Source organism: Drosophila sechellia, chromosome 2R (genome assembly GCF_004382195.2).
Source record: "Drosophila sechellia strain sech25 chromosome 2R, ASM438219v1, whole genome shotgun sequence".
NCBI lineage: Eukaryota > Metazoa > Arthropoda > Insecta > Diptera > Drosophilidae > Drosophila > Drosophila sechellia.
In genome coordinates this window covers 5,681,722-5,706,635 of record NC_045950.1, presented here as the reverse complement: position 1 = coordinate 5,706,635, position 24,914 = coordinate 5,681,722, and the positions used below count along the sequence as shown (strand labels likewise).

Here is a 24,914-nt window from a genome sequence, read left to right as displayed (position 1 = left end):
CTATGCACCGCAACGGGTCTCAGGAAAACTCCATCATGCTTGCGCTGGAGTTCCAAGTCAAAAGCGCTGAAGCTCTGGTGCTGTTCCTCCGCGTCCGCTTCTACGCCCATGTTCATGGAAAGATTGGCCAAGCCACCGCGCAGTTGCGGCTTGCGGCAGCGCTCCTTTTCCAAGCGATACATCTGCGCCAGCAAAACTTTGTGACCCCGCATGCTGGCCAAATCCAGGGGAGTTTGCTGTGCCTGCGTTTTGATCTTCAGCGCATTGTGGTTCCACTTGTAAAGCAGCAGCGAGCACTCCACATGGCCACGCACACAGGCCCAGGCGAGCGGAGTAAAACCGTAGACATCCTGGCTGAGGGCGTCCAGTTCGGTTTCAAGAATGATATGTGGATTTTCCGATCGCCAGTTCAGCATGGCGCCCACCAGCTTTGCATAGCCCAAGGCAGCGGCCAAGTGGAGCAGAGTCATGCCACGTAATCCCACCGTCCACGAGGCGGCTGTGCTGGGCATGCTCCAGGCGTGCTTGATCAGCTTGTGGCAATATGCTACCAGCTTCTCCTCGAAGTTTGGCTCCAGGTAGAGAGCAGTGTTGTCGGTCTATAAGTTCAAAAGATCTCACTGTAGGACACGAATTCGCCACCAAAACAATTATACTTACCGTGAGCTCATGCTCCGTCTTCACCTGCAGTTTCTCGTCGATGGTGGACAGGCGATTTAGCAGCGTAAACTTGTACAGGCAATCGTTAGAGCTGGTGGCATCGAAAGGTGCATCCGCCAGCAGAGAGAGCTTGTATTCAAACATAACGGAGTTGGAAACAAGGAATCCGCCACAAGCCACCTGCAGAGTCACAAATCCAGCCTCGTGGGCTGGACAATAGCAGCGAAGTACTCCTTCCTGGACCAGTTGCGTGGGTACTGGTTGCGCATCGAACAGCACCGTATACGCACCGCCATTCGAGCTCGTCCAAGGTCCGGCCACCAGAACCTTAACGCCTCCCTCCGTGTACGACCATTCGGGACTAAAGTCGCATATATTGTGTACCTTGTGTGGCTGCGATGGTGCGGACTCTCCCAAAAAGGAGCTCTGCTCCAAAGCCGTGTTATTCAGCGCCTGCTTGTCATCCAAGTCCAGTTCGGGAAACTCCACGAGCATATCGAAGGCATCCAGATTGGCAAACACATCGTCCGTTTCATCCTCCTCAACATCGGTTGCGGGTTCGGTTCTCATCTCGGGTTTCTTCTCCGGCTCCTGTTGGCTTAATTCGAGTTTGGTGTTGCCAGTTGTTATCGTTGTACTGGGTGCTGTGGCTCCCGCTGCTGTCGTATTGTACGGCATATTCGCTATCAGAGTGCGCTGGATGTCCTCGTGGGACAGATCCAAGGTCTCGTTAAAGAAGCTCAACGCTTCCACCTGGGGCTCCTCCTCGCTGCTGCTGCTGTTGCTGCTGTTTTGATTGTTACCGCCAAAGCTGCTGCTTTCGTCACTAATTTGGCTGCTGTTATCACTGGAAGCACTGTAAGTTGCACAACCATTTTGGTTCAGGGATTGTGATTGCGATTGCAGCTGACTCCTGTTGGGGGCTTCTGTGGCCTGATTGTTGACTGTGTGGCTATCCTGCTGCCGAATAAGTTTGAATTTAATCAACATAAATACAATGATTGCAGTCGATTTTGCGGTTGCACTCACCTCAGAGAGCGCATTGGCGCTCATTAAATTATCACAAGTTGCTGCCGTCGACGTCGTTGTAATTTGTTGCTGCTGATTGCCATCGATAATCGATTGTAAGGAACTCGAAGTGGACGAAGTGCCCGATGTGGGCGTGGATATGGACGTGGGAGCGGGTGTGGGTGTGTTTGTGGACACGGATATGGATACGGAAACGGCGGAGGGGATGCTACCAGCGGAAGACGTTGCAGGTGTGGGCTGGCTGCTGCTGCGATGCTCGGGTGACATGCACATGGCCTCCACGGGTGGTTGGCCCAAGGAGTGGGGTTGAACTTGCGCCAGAGGAGGTGGCTGACCACTAGTTGGGGTTGCTGTTGTCTGTTGCAATTTATAATAATGTTGCTGCTGCTGCTGCTGCTGGCTGCTGTTGTTGCTGTTGCTGGAAGCATTAAGTTGCTGCTGTTGATTGTACATAAAGTTATTGTTGCCGGGGTCGTTATTATTTACGACATTTAATTCGTTGTTTGTTTGGGCTGCTAATTGCTTGCTGGCATTGCTGCTACTGCTATTGCTGCTGCCGGAGTTTGTGATTTTGTTTGCGGTCATGTGGTTTTGGTTTTCAATTAGTTCTGTGTCCATTATATTCGAGGCGACTGCTGCTGCTCCAGAAGCTGCCGCTGAAGCTGCTGCTGAAGTTGTCGCAGGATCTCTGGCTGTGGCTGTGATCGTTGTATTGGCTATTTGCAGCCTGTGCTGCTGATTGAGATGCACCGAATTCTGGCCTTGACTGGCAACAAATCGCTGTAGACTCAAGTGCTGCTGCTGTTGTTGTTGCTGCTGTTGTTGGTGCTGCTGCTGCTGTTGTTGGTGCTGCTGCTGCTGTTGCTGGTGGTATTGCTGCTGTTGTTGGTGTTGCTGGTGTTGCTGCTGCTGCTGTTGCTGCATCACCAGATTACTCCTTGCAGCGAGCATATGACTTGCACTCCGATACTGCTGCTGCTGGTAGTTCCCATCCTGCTGCTGCTGTTGCTGCGGCGGAATGATCTGAAACTTAATGGCCGACTCCTGCGGCAACTGCTGAGTGACGTTGTGGAACTGGCCGTGATTCTCCACGTGCTGCCTTGGCCGCTCCGCCCATCGGGAGTAGAGCTTGCTGGCCACCACCACATTGGGCGTGTTGCCGTTGAAGGGCTCGCCCAGCCGTTTCTCCTGCACCGAGGACTTCAGCATGGCGGCCGATCGTCGCATCACGGGATGCGTACAGGTCTTTCCGTCCACGCATCCGCCATCTCCGCACCCGCAGTCTAGCTGCTTGACCAAGGCAGCCTGGCGCGACAACCTCTGCTTCTCCATCAGTTGGCACACTATGGACTCCACCGTCTCCGCCGTCTACACGAGAAAATGCAATTCAGTTGACTCTACGGCTGAGTTTCAATCTCTTTGTTACTTACTGATATTTCTATATCGTTACCCGAGTCGGAGTCATCATCGGAATTAATTGTGGATACTAAAAATCAATCATGTAAGTTAGCTTTAATTCTCAAATTGTCATAAGGCTATGATCTTATGGGAAAGTTTTTACTTAATTAGCTAATAAAGAAATTGTTTTTAAATTTTTGTTTTTAATTGAATACCATATTCTTAAAATCTGTACTTACGCATGGGCTTGAGCTGGCTGACCAGCTCCTCCTTGGTCCACTCCTTTTTGTCGCCCCAAAGTGTGATACTGGGCGCAATCACGGCCATTTTGTTATCATCCGGATATGGGACATTGAGGTAGTGCACCAAAACAATGTCCGGATTCTACACGGAAAAGATGAGCAATGTGCGCCCAGGATTTTAGTATGTTAGGGGAGAAGTGGGATAGCAAGGCCTACCTGCAACAGCCAGTAACATCTGCGATGAAATGTGGGCAATATGGCCGAGTGTACATAACAACCATAGATGCACTGTGGAAAAGAGGGGGCAGAAATCGAAGGAAATTCAATTTATCAATCCGGCAACACAAACAAGAGCATAAAAAAGGACTAAAACTTGGGGAGTTCCTACTCGGCTCAACACGCAGCTCGTTTTGCCCCGCGGAGAAGAAATCCATTTAATTGGAAAACATAAAAACGACGAGCAAGTGGAGCTCAAATTAAATTACCAACCGCCCACGCTAGGGGGCGCCACTTGGACTTGGTAAGTGCCAAAAATCAGGACTCAAACTCAAACCAACGAAAGCCAACGAATCGAAACGGAAGAGCCGAGGAAAAGGGTTTGAGTTTCCCTGACTTATAAAACATTTCGTTGCGCATTTTTCTTGTTCCTCCGAGTTTTATTCCCCCTTTTTCTATCATAGTTTATTTTTTTTTGGAACTTCTTCTACCCGCTGATAAATTTGTTGGCTCTCGTTGGCCGCGATATGCCGCTGACTTCTTGTGCTTCGCCATGGCATTTCCTTTGTACTATCTGCCTCGTTTGGGCCCAGTTATCATGTAAGAAGACGGCACCCCGCCGTCATTGCCAACTGCATAAATCTTCGCGGGCCACGTTTACTTGCGAATGTATTAAAATAAAAATTAAAATAAAAACAAACGCCCGAGGAGCTGTGCAAAAAATTGGCGTGAAATTGCCAAATGTTTTTATGTTTCTGTAATGGCTTGGTTGTGCGCGGGGGGAAGGGTGCAGGGGGGATGGATACCCCGACAGACAGACATTATAAATAAGCTTAACCCTTGGCAGGACTTATTTCATTAGCAGGCAACGGCGGCGATGCACACACATCCTTAAGCAAACACTTGCCGCGGACGAACTGCTCCAAGGGACAAGGGGGAGGACACCGTAAGTTTCTGTCAACTTCCGGCGGGAAATCATAACTCACCCAAAGGAACCCCACCACACGGTCAAGCAGAAAAAATAACCAGGCAACTCCAAGGAAGTCCGCGGGATTGAAGCCACTTTTTTTCAACCCTTGACAAATGACGGCAATAGCTGGAAAACGATTCCGGCTAATTGCCTAATTGTGCAGCTACGAAAGGACTCTAGACCATGTTCCTTCGACTCACCTCAGTGCCTTGTACTTTCAGTTTCATGTGATCCTCGCGCGTTGTCTTGCCATCCTTGCGTTTCTTCCAGCAGTATCCATCGCGTCTGTAGCGCACCTTCTTCCTTGAGTAGAGCAAGAGCGATCCGCTTTTGGGCCTACAATGCGAGATAATCAAAATTATGAACATAAGTAATAGAAAGTAATCGAAAACACAGTTAATATAGCTAAAAATATGTTAGAACATCTGTTTAAGTTTCATTGCTCACCTGGTTCGAACCTCTTTGGACTGCCACTCGCCATGCTTATCAAAGCTGATAAGAATCGCGGCGATTTCCTGGAATATATAAACAAGTCTGTACAATATATTTCTATATTTGCATATGAAAAACATCTTAGCGTAGGAATTCAGAGATACCGCGAGCGGCCTTCGCAGCATTTCTATTTTCGCTGCGACACTGGCAAAGTTATTTCCCCAACTCCAACCACTTCTCCGGGGCCCCCAATTCACCCGCTAACTTGGCTAACTGACCTTAACTAACGTGCTAACAATTTCCGGACTTAATGGGCAAACGGATCCGCTGCCCAGTCACGGAACTCGCGGCATTTCCTCCGACAAAAGCTGGAGCGGAGGGATTTCTGCGCCATAAAACAAAGGAAAACATTTTAGAAATTTCATTTGACCGCAAAGCGGACACTGCCACCGAAAAAAGAGATGGTGGTGGAGGTGATGGTGGTCGTGTGTTAACCACAATTTACAGGTGTCGCCGGCAGTTGACACTTAACCAGCTCGGTGGCCAGGAGGCCAAGAGCCAGCATAGACGCATCCCGAGTGCAATTTGTGTGCATACTTGAAATGCCCTGTCACCCGGGAAATATAAAATCTTAAAAACGCACTAGCTCAAGATTTAGACAGTCAAAAAAAAAAAAAAAAAACGATTCGAATGCAAATCACACAACAGTCAGCGAAAGTTCAGAGGGAATTCAACGAATTTAGACATTTCATTGCATGTTTTGCCGATAAAGTTATCAATTTGTTTGCTTCCTTGACGTTGCATGAATAATGCAAAGTGGCCATCCATCCATTCCCAGCATCCACAACATTCTCAGCTGTGTGCAGCCAAAAGATTCGCCATGTGCCTCTCGATTCGAGCAAGATATCGCAGCATTTGCGAGTGTCATAAAAATTGTATATCGGGATCGAAGGAGGAGGCTGAGCAAATCACAGGCGCGTGTTTGTCAAGTGGCAAACGTTTGCATTTTGGCCAAAATTGCCCCTGACTGGGCTCTTTCGCCGCTGAAGAGCATATGGAGGATATGGAAGGACATATGTGGAGATAGATGGATATATGGATGGATGGCTGTTGCTTACTTATGCATGGCTCGAGCGACCTACTCCAAACTCCTTCCTTACTTCATTCCTTCCTTCATCCTTATGATGAATTCCAGGCACATACATACTGCGAAGGGCGAGGCATTAAGAATTTATGCCCACCTCAGCGCATAGCCCGCCATTTTTGCCAATGGGCGTGGTCCTAGTCAAATGTTGCTTCAACACTTTCTCCGTCGAAATGAGCAAACGATGCATCCATCATACGAAAAATGGAAAGGTTTAAGAACCAGGATGGATCCCATAAACTGTACCGAAAAACTACTGAAATGAATAGAGTGCTCTAAGTCGCTTATTTTAATCTATGACATATTCAAAATAAAATCCTAAAGATTTCGACTATTCGTAGTCCTAGAACTGGGAGTAACTAATTTAAGGCATGCCACTTAATCATTTGCAGTCAAGTGGTCCTTTTTGGTGACCAAACGCAGAAGGACCACCTCGGGTCACCCAGAAAACGAATGGGGCGCAAAAAGCGGACATAAAATTGCGACTCATTATCAATTTAACTTTTTGATTTTTAAGCTGCGCCTTTTTGCAACCACACACGGTCGGCTGTTTCTGCTCCTGTTGTTTGCTATTATTTTGAAGTTGCTTTATGAGCCGGGTCGAGGGTTCTGGCCCCCCGGCTACTGCTTAAATGCCAAATTAAAACCATGTGGTTAAAGCGACAGTCGCTGGTTCGAGTGGGGTCATCCAGGAGCTTTTCCACTGACCCCCACTGACTCCACTGCCCCATCTGCCGCCCTTTTTCGCTGTAAGCAGACTAAAATAAGCGTGCGTAATTTTATTTATGCCCCGTACACGGCCACATTTTGTAATTTTTGCATCCCGATGCAGGAGGAGGAAGCGCGGCAAGTCCTGTAGGTAGTTCAGTCCACGGGTCGTGACGCTGGTCCCCGAGTTCTTTTGCCTCTCGGTAGGTAAACTGTATTTTAATCAACTATGAGATGCCCTTACGGAGCGGGAATTAAATGCATTAAGCACTGGAAGCGGGTTGAATTGTAATGCGTTCTGTCTTACTTGTTTACTTAAGGAATACTCTTTTAATTTAAATGTTTAAACAAGTTTAAATTGTGTTAATTTTCTCAGTTATTTCAGTTAGAGTTATGATTAATTCATATGATTAAAACAAATGATTGCACGAGTAAAAGTCACTTTTAATTTGGCCAAATTTGTAGCTTTTGTAAGTGTAAAAATCCGCTTGCCGTGAAACCCCCATTCCAGCTAAAAAACCCCACGAAGCCCAACTTTACAACTGTCCAAATGAATATTTGCGGTTGCGCTTAATTCACAAGTAAAACAACAAGCCAAGCTCATTGCGAAGAATTTTCCCTGTTTTTGTGTTCTCATTTCCCGCGAGCGAAAACTTTTATTGCAAACCGAACTGAATCCGCGGGATACAAAAAAAAAAAAAAAGAAAAAATGGGAGGAGCGGCGAACTTTTGGGCGACGCGTGGCCAGGTTTTTAAAAGCGGCTCCCCGAGCACAGATCAAAAGTTCTAGTTTTACTGGTGTTTGCATTATAGTTTGTGGCGCAATAAAAACGTCGCGAGCTCCTTCCTAATGGACTGACCACCAGACCACCAGGCCGCCATCTCGTTAATCTGCATATAGGAGTTCGCAAGTGTGTGAGGATCAAGGAAACGGGCACAAGGCGGAGGAGCCGTCGTCGAAGGCTGTCAAAGTGTCCTGGCGGAGGACTGGCAGGCTCATCCGCCTGTCAACTGGCCAGGACCCACGGCCACCGGCGTGCAAGTTGTCGACTTCCTTTTGGCTTTCACTTGACTTCCCCGTTTCGACAATTTTATGTGCAATCAAATGCAAATAGAAACACAAACACAAACAGCGGCGGAAAAAGCAAACAGAAATACCAACTTACAACTAAAACTGACCTCATTTGTATTCCAACGATGACGCTGTGATGGAAAACTGTCGGCTCTTGGCAGGCTCTCCAAATTGTCGGGCAGCTTGATGGGTTCGCCATCTGGAAAAGGGGGCAGAGAGTAAGAAATATAGATGTTAAGTGCACCGAAAGCGCAAGTCGGGAAATCAATTTCGCATATCTCTGGCAGCAGTTTTCGGCCCACTCCGGAAAGACACCAGAGCCCAGCCCAGTCCACTTTTCCCACCCGACACCCAACAGGTGCAACTGTCGGACATTCATAAATGCGACAAAAATGTAAATCAGTTTAGAGCGATGATTTATAGTTGATGCACACACACACACGTACCAGAAAGGAAATAAAAAAGAAAAGGGGAAAGAAATCCTATAATGTCAACATTAATAAACGAGTTTCTGCACTTCTCCATTTATCAAATCCAATCTTCAGCATTAGCCGCGCAGAATGCGTGGCAAAGTTTTCAGTTTCGGCTTTGAGTCATTGAATAATTACCCACACTTAATGGAGCTTGCAACGTACTATAAATCGAACCAACTTTCGGTTTATTAAAATGCCACGCAACTCGCGAGGGTAAATAAACTTTGCGGCCAAACTGTAATTTAGCAAAATGTGTAATAAAAGCGGACATCTACGCGACATCCCGCTCCTCTGCCCCATCCCCATACCCGTCCCCTCTCCCATCACTTGTCGTATATCAAAGAGCCAATAGGTTGCACTCGAAGAGCCATAAAAAGTATTTGTCCACAATTTATATAAAGTGCTCGGAGCGGAGCGACTTCACTTGCCAGTTTGCCATTTCGCCGGCAAAGGCCGCGTAACCGAAATGTGTTGCCAAATTGCAAATGCCAGACGTTGGGCGACGGCGGAGGGGGAGCTGAGAGGGGGCGGCACTTTGGGGTGCGTGGGGTTGTTGTGTCCCCTGAAGAGGTGAGCACACACGACCAGGGATGTGACGGTCATATTGTGATCGAAGTTACGAAATCAAGTCTAGTTTCACTCGAATAGGTTACTTATGATCATAATTCTTGAGTTATCTATCAATTTGCAATGTATTTTCATTTTAAGAGATTTACTTAAGTGCATAACACCATTATAAGCTGAATCATCTTGTAAAAACATTTCCAAAGTCTAGCTTAAGTAACGAATCTTAAGTAAAACACTACTGTGAACGGCAGTTTACATAGTGACGAAGGCACCAGCATAACTCAAAATCTGCAGTGGCTCTCCTTTCATATCGACTAACAGCCCAATCAACTAGTATTGCATAAACTTCGAAGCACTTTGCAGGAAATCCTTTAAAATCACGCACGCATCCCTGACGAACCAAGGATTTGCCCTGGCTCCCCTCGTCACACTTTGGTCTCAATGATGACGTTGATGTAGTTACTTTTTCAGGGCGTTGTTGTAGTGGCAGTTGAAGTTGTTTATGCGATTTTTATATGGCGCACGTTTTGGCAGAGGACACACGCTCTCGGAAAAGCAGACGGTAACCCAGGAGGGGGGCAGTCAGTGGGCTGGACTGGCGACAAACTGTTTGCTTTGATCGCACTCTCCAGTTTTATGGCCAAACTAATTTGTCATCGCTGCCTTGGGCGCTCAGCCCAGCCCGGCGAGCAGAAGTCATTGAAAAATGCGCGAGCGATAATTGTCAAAAATGTCGAAACAATCACGGCACCTTGCCCCCTCACCAGATGCTCCTTGCACCTATTTATAATGCAGTTGCTGCCATTGTTGTCAAAAGTGCGGGCTGTTGGGGGGAGGGGCGGAAGGAATAACTCTGTTTGATTAATACAAATAAAAAGTTTTTTAACTGCTCTCTGCATATTTCATGGCGAAGCGCTTCAAAAACTGACGTTGCCCGCCATCATAATAGACTGCCACAAAAAGCAAAAGAAACAAGGAACCGAAGGCCCAGCAGCCGGAGCTGCCAAAAAAGAAGGTGAACCGCAGGTGAGAGGTCCTCTGTCCTCGGTCCCATGTCGCCAATGTCGATGGCAACGTCAACGTGGCAGAAGTTTCCCCCATTTTCATTTTTCCATCTTTTCGGCGGTTTTGCATTATTACGACTTTAACGGGGACTACAGGGTAACCCCCTCGCAGTTTTAACCGCCGCTTAATTGTGACAAATGCGCTTTGGTACACAAGATTTTCTCATAATTTGGCCGAGGAATTTAAGCAGCAGGCGGCGGTGGCGAGCTCTGGGGAAGGTGAATGGTTAAATGGGCGGATGTCCATGGGCCATGGGCCATGTCCCTGGAATTGACATGGCAAATAGCACAAAAGAGTTGATATAAATAATAAATTTGCGTTTTATGAAGCCCCCTGTCCAGGTGGACTGAGTGAGTGAATCGCGAGAGCTGCCAATTTGAGCTGCCTGCCAAATTGTGGCTAATAAATATCTCACCAAAAAATACCAGGTAGGATGGCATGTCTGTGGTGGTGGTCGGTACGGGTCGGTTTGGGTCGGGTCAGTTGCAGTTGCAGTTGCTGCTTGTTTTGGGCCCCATAAAACATACAAAAGAAAAATTGTTTTGCACTTTCGTGGCTGCCGACGTCGCCGAAAAGTCAGCGAGTGTGAAATTACTTTTGTTCAGTCACACACTCTAGCCACAATTAAAACCCATTAAAGTGTCTCGGAAATAGCTACACACCAACTGGCGAACATGGAAGCGGTCTTGTCTACGCAATTCTTTATCGCCCCAGAAGTGGGGAAATAAATACCGCTGTGGAGGGATTTTGTAGATAACGCATGATGACGTCCCCGGCGAAAACAAAGACCAATAACGAAGAGAGATAGTCGAAGATAGAGTGTGTGAAAGAGAAGGCCAGAACAGACGTCATGGTTGAAGCAAATGGCCAAGAAGTGAGGCAAAGTAAAAGTTTTTCACGATAATCAGCACAAATATTTGTTTATGTGTTAACCAGGCAGCGGCGGATCAGTAAATCCAGCACGAGTAGCCAAAAGATGTTTATTACTCATAGTTAGGGTATTAATATGATACATTGTAGTATAATAATACACGTTTTACTCGTGGAGTAAGAGGTATATAATGTTATTTGAATACTATCGAACTGGATGATGCGATCTAATCCAGTAAAGATACAAATTCTTAATCAGAATCACTAGCATTCTGTGATTCCCCTATCAACATGATTACTCCTCACCACACATAGTTAGTTTACAAAATCCGTAACGCTCAAATGCAATGTTAAATGTGCAAATTAGACCTGATGTTGTTTATTAATAACTCATCAACTAGCAAAAAGTTGTTCAAGTCATACTGAAATGCACCATGAGTTGTCGCCGCTAGGTGGCGTTCGTGTGCAATCTCAAAAGCATTCGCTTTTCATAGCCCCACCATCTCCATTAAAAAAAAGCATCTTTACGCTTTAACTTTACTACCTATATATATATATATATGATATTTCGTTTTAAATGCATGATTATTCTGAGCATCATAGCTTAGTTGAGTATGCCAAGACAAACGTCACCGCTTAGAAGATACAAAACTTATGAAGTATCTCACCCAGCGAAGTCCGCACAAATGACAGATGACGGATGATTTATGGCGGATAGCAAACCAAAACAAACACACTTTGCTGCTCCACACGTTGCGGTTGATAAAAATCACATTTCGGCAAACGGCAGCGACTAAGTCACTCGCTTTGCATTTTCCTCGTAGCCGTTGTGGCATTACAAGGAAACATTTCTCATCCAGTTTTGCATATTTCGCCCAAGAACAGCAATTAAAAGACACATAACAGCAAATATGCATGTCAGGCGCGACGGGGCCAACAATAATTAGCCCAAAAGCAGCAGCAAAATGCAATTTCACCTCAAATGAGGAATATTTGCAGAGGCCATAGGAAACAAAACAGAACTGAACACAACAGCGATTAACATAAAAATGCAACAAATGGGGGCCACGACGGGAGGGTCTGAAAGTCATAAAAGTCCTATTAATGAATGAAATCTAAACAGAAAATGTGAAAAACAAAGCCAAAGCCAAACAAAAGTTTGCAAAAATGTTATAAATTATTTACAAGTTACAGAGGGTTTCTACGAGCAATGAAAAAGTAGTGGAGCGAAGGGTCCTTACTCAAATCGTCATCGTCTTTTGTGTCTACGGGCAATGCAATTACGTGCGGATTTCATTACTTTTCCCTGTCCCCAAAAGTCGAAGGATTTAGTGCTCTTTGTATAGATAGTATACCATTGTTGCCTGCTCTATAAGCTGTGAATTCAAACAGGATATAGATCTACTTATAGATCTTATTTAGTATTATTTTCAGTTTGAACTATAACTTCGTAGCTGCCTCCTGCTTTAAGCCAGTTTATTTACAAGGAGTAGTTTTACCCTTGTTGACTTAAACGCGAAGGAATAAATTTAATGCACTTCGGGAAAGGTAAACCAAAAGGCTTGGATTTGCTGACAGGAGGGCAACGGATAAAGGGAAAACACTCAGTTAAGCCGACTGCAAATTATATTAATATGGGGGCTCTTCATATCACATATTTTTTCCGGATTCATTCCCCATTTTTTTTCCTACTCTTTCGGCTTGCATGCAACGTTTGTATAAGTTTCCCCAATTTTCCGCTTTCTGTGAGTATATTAAACATATTTTTTCTAGATACATTTTAAGGGGACGAGAGGTGCAGAGCCAAACGAAAGGTGTAATTTATTTTAATGCCGGGCATTTATCATGGTACACATACGTTTCTCTGGCCGGTGGATAACAAAAAAATGTTATTTCTATGTGGCTATTTTTGGTGTTTTGTTTTTACATAAATTGTAAATTTAACATTTAAAGTGCCATGAAATTGGCACCGCCCAAACGGGCCCCAAAAACACATTGCCTCTGGTGATGGCAATGATGGCAATGGTTCATTAAAAATACATAAAATCGGCACACAGTCCACCATCCTCCACTGCTGGACGAGCTAAAAACTAATATTTATCTAACAAAATTAATATGGTTTGTAAGCCAAATAGAGACAGCGAGTGGTGGGAGTGGGGGCGGTGGGGAAAGTGGCAAAAACTGTTTGTCTAACCAAAAACAAACGACCGAATGTAGCACAATTTTCGGAAACGCATCCTGCCGCCCGGAGGCGAAACCCTTTCGACCGATAAGCCAAATAAATAACGCACGACGAACGGGGATTGGAGGTGGCCAGGCTGGGGAGCATCATGCAACAACGTTGGATGCATTGTTCAATAAATCTATTTGGCCTCTAATCGAAGGCACACACAGGATGGGGGGAAGGGGGAGGCAGCTACCTGGAAAAGGCAACAAATTGCCATTGGATAGGCACAAGACCGGAAGCAGCAACAACATATTAATCCAAATTAGCATCAAAGTGATTTAATTGCTTGGAATTTCGGCGTTGGCAAACACTTTTCGACTTTTCGGCCCCGGCGAAGGACACTTGTAAACATGCCCCAAAAAGGAGTGGCCCCACCTGGCTGCGTTTTGTCAACATTTGCCCATCGATCAGGCTAAAAACAGGACTCGCATGCACACACACACACACATAGAGCGACTGCAATTTAAAGTCCTTTGGAGTCTGCTTCAAACTCTTGGAGTTAAATGGGCAATAGAAGCGCTCATCCAAAGCCCTTGGCACGATTTATGTGGCTTTTAGTAATATGAGCAAATATATTACGTGACGGATCAGAAGAGGACCTGTACGGAGGACAACTAATTGAATTGCCGCCGCTGAAAAGGAACAAACTCGAAATTAATAGGCGCACATCAAATGGAAAAAATGAGCAAAGGCCCAAACGCCCACCAGCTGGCAGCGAAATTAAAGGGAAACCTATAAAGGCAGGACATTAGGTCCTGGCCGAAAGGATAACAAGTGTAGCCAACTGTGTGCGAGCATTCGAAGCTTGAGTAATATTTATTGAGTACGTGATCTCCTGACCAAATCCGAATGTGAGCGAGAGTTTTGAATTTTTTATTGCGCCCCGGGATGGCCGGCACACACACACACACACCAGCGCAAGTGTCCTCCCCACATGCATGGGTATGTGTGTGTGCTTCCTGACAGCTGCCAACTTCTGGATTTCTTTGGTGGCCTTTTTTCTTTGGCATGCAAAAGGCGGACAGCAAAGTGGCTTATTAAAAATTTTGTCAACTTGCGACTTTGCTCCACCAGCTCTTTCCGCTCTTCCACTTTTTACGACTTTTTCACACTCCCCTGGCCATATGCATATATATTAGATGAACTTTGGTTCTCTCAAATCATTAAAGCGCTGAAATGTCTTATTTTTGGGAAAATCATTCTCTAATCTCAACTGTTTAAAGAACAAATATCAAAAATTTAAGTGGGTTAAGATACCTTATGAAAAACATAATATCTAATTTCTAAATAAAAATCATTTGCAGCATGTTTTCCGAAGCCATGAGTAGATATCAAGTTTTAAATTAGTTATTTGGCTAAATGAGGCATGTGATTTTAAAGATTTTAAGTTCGCTAAGAAGACAACGAACTCCTGGGTGTCACAAAAACAATCCAATTGACTGGGAACAACAATGACCCCACCCACTCACACGAGAATAAAGCAGCGCACTTGTTGGTTTTTCACAACCCCAAAAAGTGTGCTACAAAAAATGAAGCGCATAATGAAGCTACTCATATAAACGGAATGCCTCTGTGTGCGTGTGCGTTGGTGTGTGAAATGTTTACTTGCGAAACGAGTGCTGCCACACCCACACTTGTGTCGTCGACGATGCCATTGTTTTGCCATCTCATAAAAAACACTTAAAACGCCATTAAGTTAAAATAATAAAGTTAAGCGGCCGCCGGGCAGCAACAAAATCTAATGTGACAATGGCCACACGGCGACAACAATAACAGAAACCATAGGAAAAACAACGAAAGTTGCAACAATTGCTGACATATTTCACAATGTGCAACAAAAGACAAGGAAAAGGGACAGGTGAGGTGACAAAAAACTAAGCCAGCACAAAAGCTGAGGGCCCATCGCAATGAAAGAAAAAAGGCGCCGAATGTTGGGCATATTTTGCATTGTTCCCCACACACACTCACACACGCACAATAAAAACACACACACACTTACAGCTTGGGGCAAGGAGTGGGGCAGCAACGAAAGGTGAAAGCCTTTCCTTTGGGCCTCCTTTCGACGGCCCTTTGTTTCAATTGTCTGTAGTTTAGGTTTTAGGCGTGCGAGCCTTGTTATAGGTAACCGTAACTGTAACTGTAACTGGTTACGTCGTACACACATGCATGCAGGCACATCCTTGCGCGCTTCAGTGTGTGTGTGTGTGCTGGGTGTCCTTTTGCAAACAATAAACGACTGTCAACATATGCGCGAGCCACCCGTGCACGCGTCTCTGGAATGGCGTGCGAATTATTGCCCAGGAAGATATGACATAAAATTTAATGAAATGTTCAGAAAATGCTAAAATCCATGTTCTCGGTTCCCCCAAGTGTGTGTTTTCGAAAAGGGGTGTAACTTAAGTGTAAATCGAAATCGCGGCGAAAACGTTCTTTAAAGTCAAGTTGGGTCAGATATTAAGTTCCTTCAAATATAAGGACATAGTGTCCAAAGCCCTAAATCAGAACATCACACTTGCACATTTTAAACACAAAGCTTAGAAAATACTAATAATGATGTAGCAATATTATTAGGTAGAGTTATTTAAATCGTAGTTAGATAATTGGTAAGCTACATAGAAGTATACGAGAAAACAACATTTAAGATAAGAATGCTATCGTTATTTTAGCATATTCATATGCTATATAGAAACACACACACATATTTACTTAGGTATGAATATGTTAAGTAAGCACAACATCGATAGTAAAAACACGCTATAAAGGACAGATCATGCGACACCAATAACACACAAATTCTGGGTTTTTGCAAGTTGGTAAAGAAGATTAATTCAGCACCGCAAAGTTATAGTTATAGTTATTTAATGCCTTTTAAACTTGAAAATGATCCTTTGAAGAACGAACAAAATCGCATAACGCGAAGAAGTTTGCGCTTTAAATTCCGCTTTACCAACTTCAATAGCCACTAAGTCTGCAGATATATTCCAACCTTATTCTTCGATCCCTCGCAATATAACTGGATCCGCCACGCCCCTTTTAGGAGGCCCTGAGGCGGCATACTTACTGACACTCAGAGGCATTAGAGCACTCTGCAGATGACTGAAGATCTGGCGGTGGTGATGGTGGTGACCCAAACTGGCACCGCTGAAGTACAGGTGGTTCTGGTGCAGCGACAACTGCTGGTGGTGGTGGTGGTGATGGTGGTGGTGGTGCTGCTGCTGCTGAAGATGCTGCTGCTGCTGCAGGTGGTGGTGTTGCTGCTGCGCCACAGAGTGCTGCTGATGGGCCATCAGTTGCTGCTGCTGCTGCTGCGCGTGTTGCTGCGGATGTTGCTGCGTGTGGTGCTGGCCGAGATGTGGCTGCTGCTGGTGCTGCGACTGGAGGTGCTGCTGCGGCTGCTGCTGTCCGTAGGCGGCGTGCTGCTGCGGTGCTGCGGCTGTTGCTGATGCCGTCGGCAGGGCCACCACTGCTGCTGCTGCCGCCGCTGCAGCGGTTGCTGTTGCAGCTGCTGCCGCCGCTGTTGCAGTCGCCGTTGCTGTGGCCGTGGCTAGAATGTGATGATGGGTGGTGGTTGAGGATCGGTGCTGGCTCTGGACCGTATTGAGGCTGTGAATGGAGGCGTGCACCGCCGACTGATAGATAATACCGTTGTTCGACATGGCCGTCATCGACTGGTGATGGGCATAGGCGGCCATCGTGGGCGGCACTCCTCCCATCGTCGGCTGCACTGCCGCCGTGGCTGCCACCGGAGCCAAGGGCAGCGATCTGTAGCCCGCCATGGCTCGAAGTTGCAATTAGAAGTTAACTGTTCACTGAACTGATCACTGTAAACACTATATACTATATATAGTATATGTACTGAGTCCGGATATCGTTTTTGGTCCGCCTGGAGCGTCTGATCACTTGGGGATACGAGAGTTGACTGAATGGAGCGACCGCAGCGGATTATTTCCTACAATTTTGTCGTTAGATTTGTAAGTTGTATTATATTTTTCTCAGCCATAAATTAGTGGAAGCAGTAGATTTTAGGCTTAGTTCGGGGTTGATAATGTCACTCCGTGATGCTGATAAGGTAGGCCGTCTATCTCGACATCTCCTTCTGTGCATCTCGAGTCGTGTGTCAACACAAATCTCAAAACAAGCGGCACTGAAATTTCACAAATTTCCTGGACAACCGAACCAACTATGCAAATTGTTAAATATTTATGTACTGTATGTAACCATACTTAAACGTAATTTTTACACTTGTTATTTCTATTTTCGCCTGCTGACGAGCTGAACCTTGAACCAAAGTTCAACCCAAAAAAAAGTTGCCTAAGTCGCTAGTGAGCTTGGCCAATTCCAAAAAAATGTATATGGTATATTTATCCGGGTTATCAAGTGACAGCTGCCAGCTAAAAAACTAGACTCAGATAAGCTCTAGTCTCGTGTCCCTAAGCAAGGTCCGAGAATTTTGTGGTTCGTGATTCATATTTAGCCGGTGGTATATCAAAATCAATTCTTATCTTAATTTTCCTTAAAATATATGCCATACGAATAGGTCTGTTTGCACTAAAACACCAATTAACAACAGCAATCAACCAATAAATCACTACATAAATAAACATCAAGTACACATAAAACACATATGGGTAATATACATATACATTTATATGGTCCAGAGATCTTAAGTACACCAATTTAAATTGACCACACAACATCGAAAGGAACAACAACCAGAACGTAAAGCAAACAACAAACAGAGCCGTAGGGGCTTGAGTGAAGTGTAAACAAATTACATAAACAAATTGAGGCAAATTGGAAGATTCAGCGAGCAAACTCTCCCGATTAAATCATGTTTGTGTAAACCTTATTGCCAGATCAACCAGTCTGTGGACACTTAATGCCGATGGATGCGACATCCTCACGTAAGCATGGCGATGTACGTAGAGCGGCACGTAACGTATCTGGATGTTCGCGCAGGGCCAAGAGAAAGCCACGTCCGACACGCTTGGCCAAGGTCTGTAAACTGAAAACTGAGAACTAAAAACAGAAAGCGGAAGGCTGGCGGCTGAAAGCTGGCAACTGGCAACTGGCAGCGGAAGGCAAGGACATTCGGCTGGCCGACAGGACACGAGTCCTGCTGTTCGGGCCGAGTTATTGCATTTGGGCCCGGATTCGTCGGCTGCCAGCAGCTTTGAGCCTAAGCAAGAGCGAGCGAGAGGGTCGGCGAGATGGTGGATTCAGTAGGGGTGGCACCGGGGGATAGGTCTTCTCCCAAACTACTGAGCATGTGGGAGGCAAGGTCTGTGTCTTTAGCCAAATACTTGGCTTACAAGCAGCAGCTTATGTTGAAAGAAATCTACAATCTACAATCCGTTGAGCAATGCCTTACAATAATGCAAGTTTGAAATACTCCTATTCCTATCGGGTGAATAAGCCATTAACAAACGACATTAGCCTAATTTCGGCGGAATGCCAAAGAGCTGTGTGGGTTGGTCCACCAAAGTTGGCTGGGCACCTACACACTTCTTCTATTGCACAACCATATTTAGGGGTTGTTCCCGACCGTTAGAGACCTGCGCAATAGATTAACCACTGCCGCCGACCATCGCCCACCTAAAACGGAGAGGTTCGTTGTCGGCTCCACTTGGTCCTACCCCAAAAGAGCCAGCGGAACCAAAACAATAACAAAGTCCAGGAGGCACGACAAAAAAGGAATCCGTGGCGGGGTAGGTGAGGCATTTGCACGTGCCTGGAAAGCCTTCGCACACCTTCCGGTGGGCAGTCAAGTTGGCGCTGGAATTTTTAATCAAACCTGAAGCGCAACTATGCCACATGGACACGGACGCAGCTGCAGCACAGGCCACAGTCCGTGAGGTTTATTTAATATTTGTGATTATAAACATATATTTTAGAGCGATATTAATATTACGCAAATATTTGGGTTATTGATAGAAATATTACAGCGAAGAATTTCAATATTACTCTAGCTAAAAGTTGGTTAGAAAGTTAGAAACACTTCTGTAAATAGGTCAACTACATGGTGTAAATGTACCAAAACAGAACTCTAATTTGTTCAAATGTTGTAGTCGAACATTTTCTAACTATTAGGTCATTAACAATTTAGTTACCCGAAAATAGCCCAATCAGACCAAATCCTCGTTAAAAGATAATTATTAAAATAAGCGATTACACTCGCATCACAAATTCCTATGGTTTCACTAATAATTTGCGTCTTTTTCGGCAGAGAACATGGAATTGAAATAAAATATTATTATTTTAAATCCTAAGAGTCCTTTCCAACAACATAAAGTAAATAATTCAAAGTAACCTGCATATTCAGTATATAATTAAACTCGGTTTATAATTAACAACGTTCTTGCCATTTATAGTAATTTTTGGCTCGACTAATATACATTTTAGATTTTAACAATTTAATTTAGCTGAATTGTGGTTGATTTAAAATTGGGTTTCACTTCATTGAATGTTTCCTCTTTCGTGTTGCATTTTAATGTTTCACTCAGCGAACAATTTAACGGTTTGATTATAAGGTTCATTTAAGTGAATCCGAGGAATATCTGATATAATCGGGCGACTACATGATGATATATGATATAATCGCGGCACGATTTTCAAGCCAGCTCAGTTCTCCATTCGTCATCTAGAAGGCATGTTAGCTGTTGTGATCTTTGTCCTGGTGCTCTTCACTCCCCTGCAGTTGGAGGCCAAGTTCAAGAGTCTCCACTGTACGAACTACGATAGATCCTATGGCGAAATACTGCTGTGCAAAATCAAGGCCATCAATCGGTACAGGAACTCGATAAGTATCCAATTCAGGCAGTTGAGAACCGTCAATAATGTCCATGTTAGTGGAACCTTTGCCCAATATTCCTACAATGTTAATATCTTTGTATCTTTCATTAGATGCGTTTGGAGTTTTTTAAACGAGCGAACGGCTGGCGTCCTTTTCTGTACAATATATCGTTTAATCTGTGCGATTTTCTATCTAAAAGAAACAATGTGATTGTGAGCCTCGGATACGAGTATCTCAAACCGTACATCCCAATCACGAACTACACTTGCCCGTTTAAGGTAAATGCTTTTTAGTAGCAGAAAACCAAAAACCAATTACACACTCACTTTATATTGCAGAAAAATCATTTAATTAAGTGCACCGACCTCGAGTTTGATATCGAAAAGTTCCGTGTGCGATTTCCTATAGAAACCGGGGAGTACGCGCTCCAGTTGAGCTTCATTGTCCAGAGGAAAGTCACGTTGACACTAAATGGATCTGCTGAATACTACAACTATCGAGAGCACTGATATATATAGGTGCCTAAATCCAAATAATGTTTCCAAAGAGGCAGCACCAGCACATATATGTAATTTTCCGAGCAAGAAGAACGAGTGTAAATGAATATTAATTAAATGTTTTTTAATTATTTACGACGATATCTGTTTTTCAACGACAATAAAAGTTTGAGTATTTAAAAATCCATTAATTCTGCATGTGTCCCAGTCGGTAAAATATAGCCTAGATTAGTTTTTTATTAACTTTTGACCAGTCATGTTGGCTTCGCTGATTTTCACTCTTTTGCTATTGACCTCAATGGAGGTTGATGCTAAGTTCAAGAGTCTTCACTGTACTGTGCTTGACCATGATTTTGGTGAACTTTTGCTTTGCAAACTTAAGGCAATCAGTCGGTTTAGGAACTCAATCTCTGTGCAATACAAGCTAAAACAGCCCATTAGCAAATTATTCGTAAGTTATGGATTCCTAATATATATATAGGTATAAAATATATGTATGATTTATTTTGCAGATTCGCTTAGAGTTCTTCAAAAGAGCAAATGGTTGGCGACCTTTTCTTTATAATTTTACCGCAAATCTGTGCGACTTTCTTGCTCGTAACAATAACGTGATAATAAGTATTGGATATGCCTACCTAAGTCCATACCTTGCCAAGAACTACTCGTGTCCCCTCAAGGTAATTGTTTCTAGATGAGTTAACACCTTGGATATATGTACATATGTACATTTAATGTGTTTCAGGAAAACGAACTATTGGAATGTAAAAACTTCGAATTGGATATTAATAATCTACGCAATCGATTTCCCATCGAGACAGGTGAATACGCTCTGCAGTTAACATTTATTGCCAAGAATAAAGTCGGCTTAACAATAAATGGATCCATCGAGTACAACAATTACAGAGAACACTGAGGAACCAAACTATAGATTATGCAGCTTACAGCAGACTTATTTAGCTTCAAGCTGATACGGAACTGTGTTTATAACTATTGTAATAATTAAAATATTTGAAAATCTTTATAAAATATATAAATATTTGTATTATTATTGTAACTGAAAATCGGATTATTGTTTATTGTTTTGCTATTGAAAATCGGATTCATTCAATAGCTCATAGCCTATCAATCGGAATTCGCTATATACCAAAGCAGCAAATGTTGCCTTTATATTTTTTACTTTTAAAGAAGTGATGATTAAAGATCCTTTCTCTAGAATATATTGATTAGCTTCTTCGTTACGACAGCAACATAATTATTCGTAGAGTAAAAGTGTGCACTAGTTTCGGTAAAAAGTATGTTACTTCATCTGTCCGTCCGTCTGCCTGTCCGTCCGTCCGTATAAACACTGTAATCTCGGGAACTATGAAATCTAAAAGGTTACGATTAAAACTAAGAATGCAGAATTTATAAACGTTAACGCAGCACAAGTTAGAATCAAAAGCTTGTCACGCCCACAAACAGCACAAAACTGACACGCCCACACTTCTAAAAAATTAACAAATTTTTTTTTTAGTTTCATGAATACTTTCGATCTATAAGTGTAATAAAGTGACTGCTCTATCTAAAATATGTGGTTAGGATATGTTGCACTTCGCACAATTCGCCACTAAACTGCAGCCTCGCTTGCATAAGCATCCGAAAACAAGGAAAACGATTTTGTGAAAATAATGTGTGATTAGAGTTCTAAATGAAATGCGGCACAAATGGTCAAAGCAAATCAGGGCATGGCAAACACGGACTAAAACTGGGTAAAAGAGCAAAGAAAACAAGAGACAGGACTTTGACACAATAATCAAACGAGGTGTCCTGTGTGCAAAGGAAAAACAAGTGAAAAGCAAGGGCGGATGGTGGGCGTGGCAGCGTCAAATTAGGCCCAGTGTTATCTAATTAGCCACCTACAGGACGACACCTTTCAGGAGCCCACCTGTTCGCCGCCCCCTCTTCCCATTTCATTTTTTAGTCCTGTGTGAAGTGGTGCCAGGCGCCGGCCATCATATTTTGCAATTTAACTCACACGAAAAGATTGTTGTCGGCCCTATTCTTTCTTTTTCGGCCAGTTTTTTTAAACTCATTTCTGGCACTCACTGCCATATCTTTTCCCATTTTTTTTGGACGCGCTCAAGTTTCATAACAACGGAAATGCAAAAGTTTTGTGCAAAACAAAGCGCCAACTTTTTTATTTCTCTTGGCAATTATGTGCTCAAGGAAAGAGACAGAGAAACGGACTCAAATAATGATAATGAAGCACACAAGGCTCGTCATCCAAAAGGATTTTGGAAGAAAAATGCACAAAAAGTGGCAAACGAATTGTAACGCTCTTTCTGATTTTTTAGAACTCCTTTTTTCGACTTGACTTGCATGCAAAAGTATCTCACGGATCCACATGTGTGTGGGGGGTAATTTGTTTAATTTGCTTGCCTTTCGGGCGCAAAAAAAAAAAGTGATAGAAGAGCTCACCGAAAGGCAAATTTCGTGGCTTTATTTCAGTTTGCTTTTTTTTGAAGGTTGGCCGCCTTTTAGCTAATGGCCATGGTATGAACGAATATGATAGGATAACAGGAGGAACAACAACTGGTGCCGAAAAACTAAAGCCAAACTAAATTAAAATATTTTAAATTCAGAGCCGGCCAAAGTTTTATCAATAAAATGCAAGCGGGCAAAGTCGTCTGCTCAGTGGGTATTTTTTGGCCGCTTTGCTTTTGCATTTGTTTAACTGCAAATCAGATAGAGATCTTCTAAAAGTCTGCATTCAACACGGATATAAGTACACATACTAACAACATACAGCCGAATGGCAATTGAAACATCAGCAATACTTGAGCTCGCAATATGTCGACAGCTCAACACCCGCACTGAATGGGATGTTGCCTTTGGCCATAACTCGAATCGGGCTTAAAAATCACTTAGACACTTCGCCCATCGTTCTGGCCTGTCAGCAGAATCGCCGGCCAAGACGACACTCGTGTATCGAGTGCAATAATCATCACTGCTCCCCCACGAGTGCCGAATTTCGAATGCCGCCTTTTCTGTGGACCTCAGCACTTTGCCATTGCCCGTTTCCCAGGGCGTTGCTCGCCAAACGTGGCTAATCTGCTCCCTTCGATCTCCAAGGAATTTTCAGAAAATTTATTAAGCTCTGCCAAAATGCATGGGCAGGGTCCTCAAAGTAGTTGAACCAATTGAAATAGCTAAAATGCTCGTCGTAATAGAGGATTATAGAGTACATTTTCAAGTTCATAAGCTTTCATTTGAGATATTTATATAAAGTATTGAGTATAAGAGATGAAAATAATCACATTCTTATAATAAATCATTTAAATACCTCAAAATAGGCTTTTCCTTAGCTATTGTATATCGAACTTCCCAAGTTGCTTCTTTGAATTGGTGAATTGGCATCTTTGAAAATCTTGAAAACTTTGCGCCCAAAAGAATTGATTTGTTTTCATTTCTTTTTTGTTGTGTTCCTCAAGAAATCATTGAGCCGGGCTCCACTTGCCGCGGCTGGTGGAAACTTTCTGATAACTCGTAACTTGTTACTCAGCGCACACAGCGCTAATGAAGACGGCACACACACTACAAACACAACAAGGGGCGTCTTGTTGGCTGTTTGTTTTGTGATGGCCAAGAGGAAAGCAGCGGTCACCAGGGAGCAGCAGGCTGATTCGGGTGTTAAAATCAATGGGATTCACAGCTGAGTGCAGCTGAAGCCTCGAGGGGGCGGTCAAGACGTTCCTCGATTTAATTGAATAATTGTGAGGCAGGCCACGTTCGCCGAATTCCTGGTAAATCAGCGAAAATTCCGTAACTAAACAGAAATAGAAGCCAGTCGCCCAGAGAGAGAGCCCCGAAAAAGACAACAAAGATGGGGCACAAAAGCCCGGGAAATCTTCAGCCAGGAGACTGCGTCAGGCTTTGTTTTTCGGTCCCGATGCAAATGCAGCTGCAACACCTGCCGAAAACCCCGGCAGCAATTTATGCGCCGCATTTGAAATTCGGTGATACCAAATCCTCGAGACTTACCGTTCCCAAGTGGCACATTCGTTTGCATTGTTGTCGATTGTTGCTGCTGCTGCTGCTGCTCGCTTGTCACCGCGTTGGACAATTTATTTGATGTTGTCGTTGTGACCGGAACTGGCGCCGCTGTGGTTTTGCTCGTCGTTGCCTCCAGTTTGCTTGCTCCATTAATGGCCACCGTGGTGGCGCTTTTTCCCAGCCTAAGTATGGTGGTGGCCGTAGATGATGTTGCTCCGGCTGAAGCGGCTCCCCCGCTCGTGGCTGTTGTGGCTGCTGCCGCCTTGAGCTTGTGCAACGCTCCTGCCACGCCCTTGGCCGCCTTCGAGGTGCGTGTCACGCTTAGAATACTTGAGGTGGCAAGACTGTTGCCATTTGGCGGCGAAGTGGCCATGGAAGTGTTGCTTGCAGCGGACGACGCCGTGGAGTTGCGTATGACCAGTATGGATTGAGACTTCTCCAGTCGCTTCAGCGTTTGCAGCACAAAGGGTGACTTGCTGTCGCAGTTGCTCTCGGAACTCAAGCTGCGTGTGGCCTGTA

At 44.3% G+C, this 24,914-nt stretch overlaps 3 protein-coding genes across 10 annotated transcripts in view; 2 read left to right on the top strand and 1 right to left on the bottom strand.

Moving 5' to 3' along the window:
- LOC6608358 overlaps positions 1-24,914 on the bottom strand; it is a 34,064-nt gene that overhangs the window by 5,451 nt on the left and 3,699 nt on the right. For 3 of the 8 annotated variants that reach the window (XM_032714623.1, XM_032714626.1, XM_032714625.1), the window contains exons 3-12: positions 24,384-24,909; positions 7,979-8,070; positions 4,963-5,030; positions 4,716-4,851; positions 3,546-3,617; positions 3,327-3,471; positions 3,120-3,175; positions 1,690-3,057; positions 661-1,620; positions 1-599 (exon numbers count right to left, since the gene is read on the bottom strand). In XM_032714623.1, coding sequence (XP_032570514.1) covers positions 1-599; positions 661-1,620; positions 1,690-3,057; positions 3,120-3,175; positions 3,327-3,471; positions 3,546-3,617; positions 4,716-4,851; positions 4,963-5,030; positions 7,979-8,070; positions 24,384-24,909 — 4,022 coding nt within the window. Of the gene's footprint in view, positions 600-660; positions 1,621-1,689; positions 3,058-3,119; positions 3,176-3,326; positions 3,472-3,545; positions 3,618-4,715; positions 4,852-4,962; positions 5,031-7,978; positions 8,071-16,134; positions 16,865-24,383; positions 24,910-24,914 lie in introns of those variants that run through there. The other 5 variants (XM_032714624.1, XM_032714627.1, XM_032714628.1 and 2 more) reach the window with 2 other exon arrangements.
- Positions 19,723-20,550, top strand: LOC6608356. The gene is made up of 3 exons (XM_002033057.2): positions 19,723-19,917; positions 19,977-20,144; positions 20,205-20,550. Exons 1-3 carry the CDS (start codon positions 19,723-19,725, stop codon positions 20,373-20,375), a joined length of 534 nt encoding a protein of 177 aa, XP_002033093.1. The 3' UTR covers positions 20,376-20,550.
- LOC6608355 lies at positions 20,620-21,333 on the top strand. The gene is made up of 3 exons (XM_002033056.2): positions 20,620-20,814; positions 20,876-21,046; positions 21,106-21,333. Exons 1-3 carry the CDS (start codon positions 20,620-20,622, stop codon positions 21,274-21,276), a joined length of 537 nt encoding a protein of 178 aa, XP_002033092.1. The 3' UTR covers positions 21,277-21,333.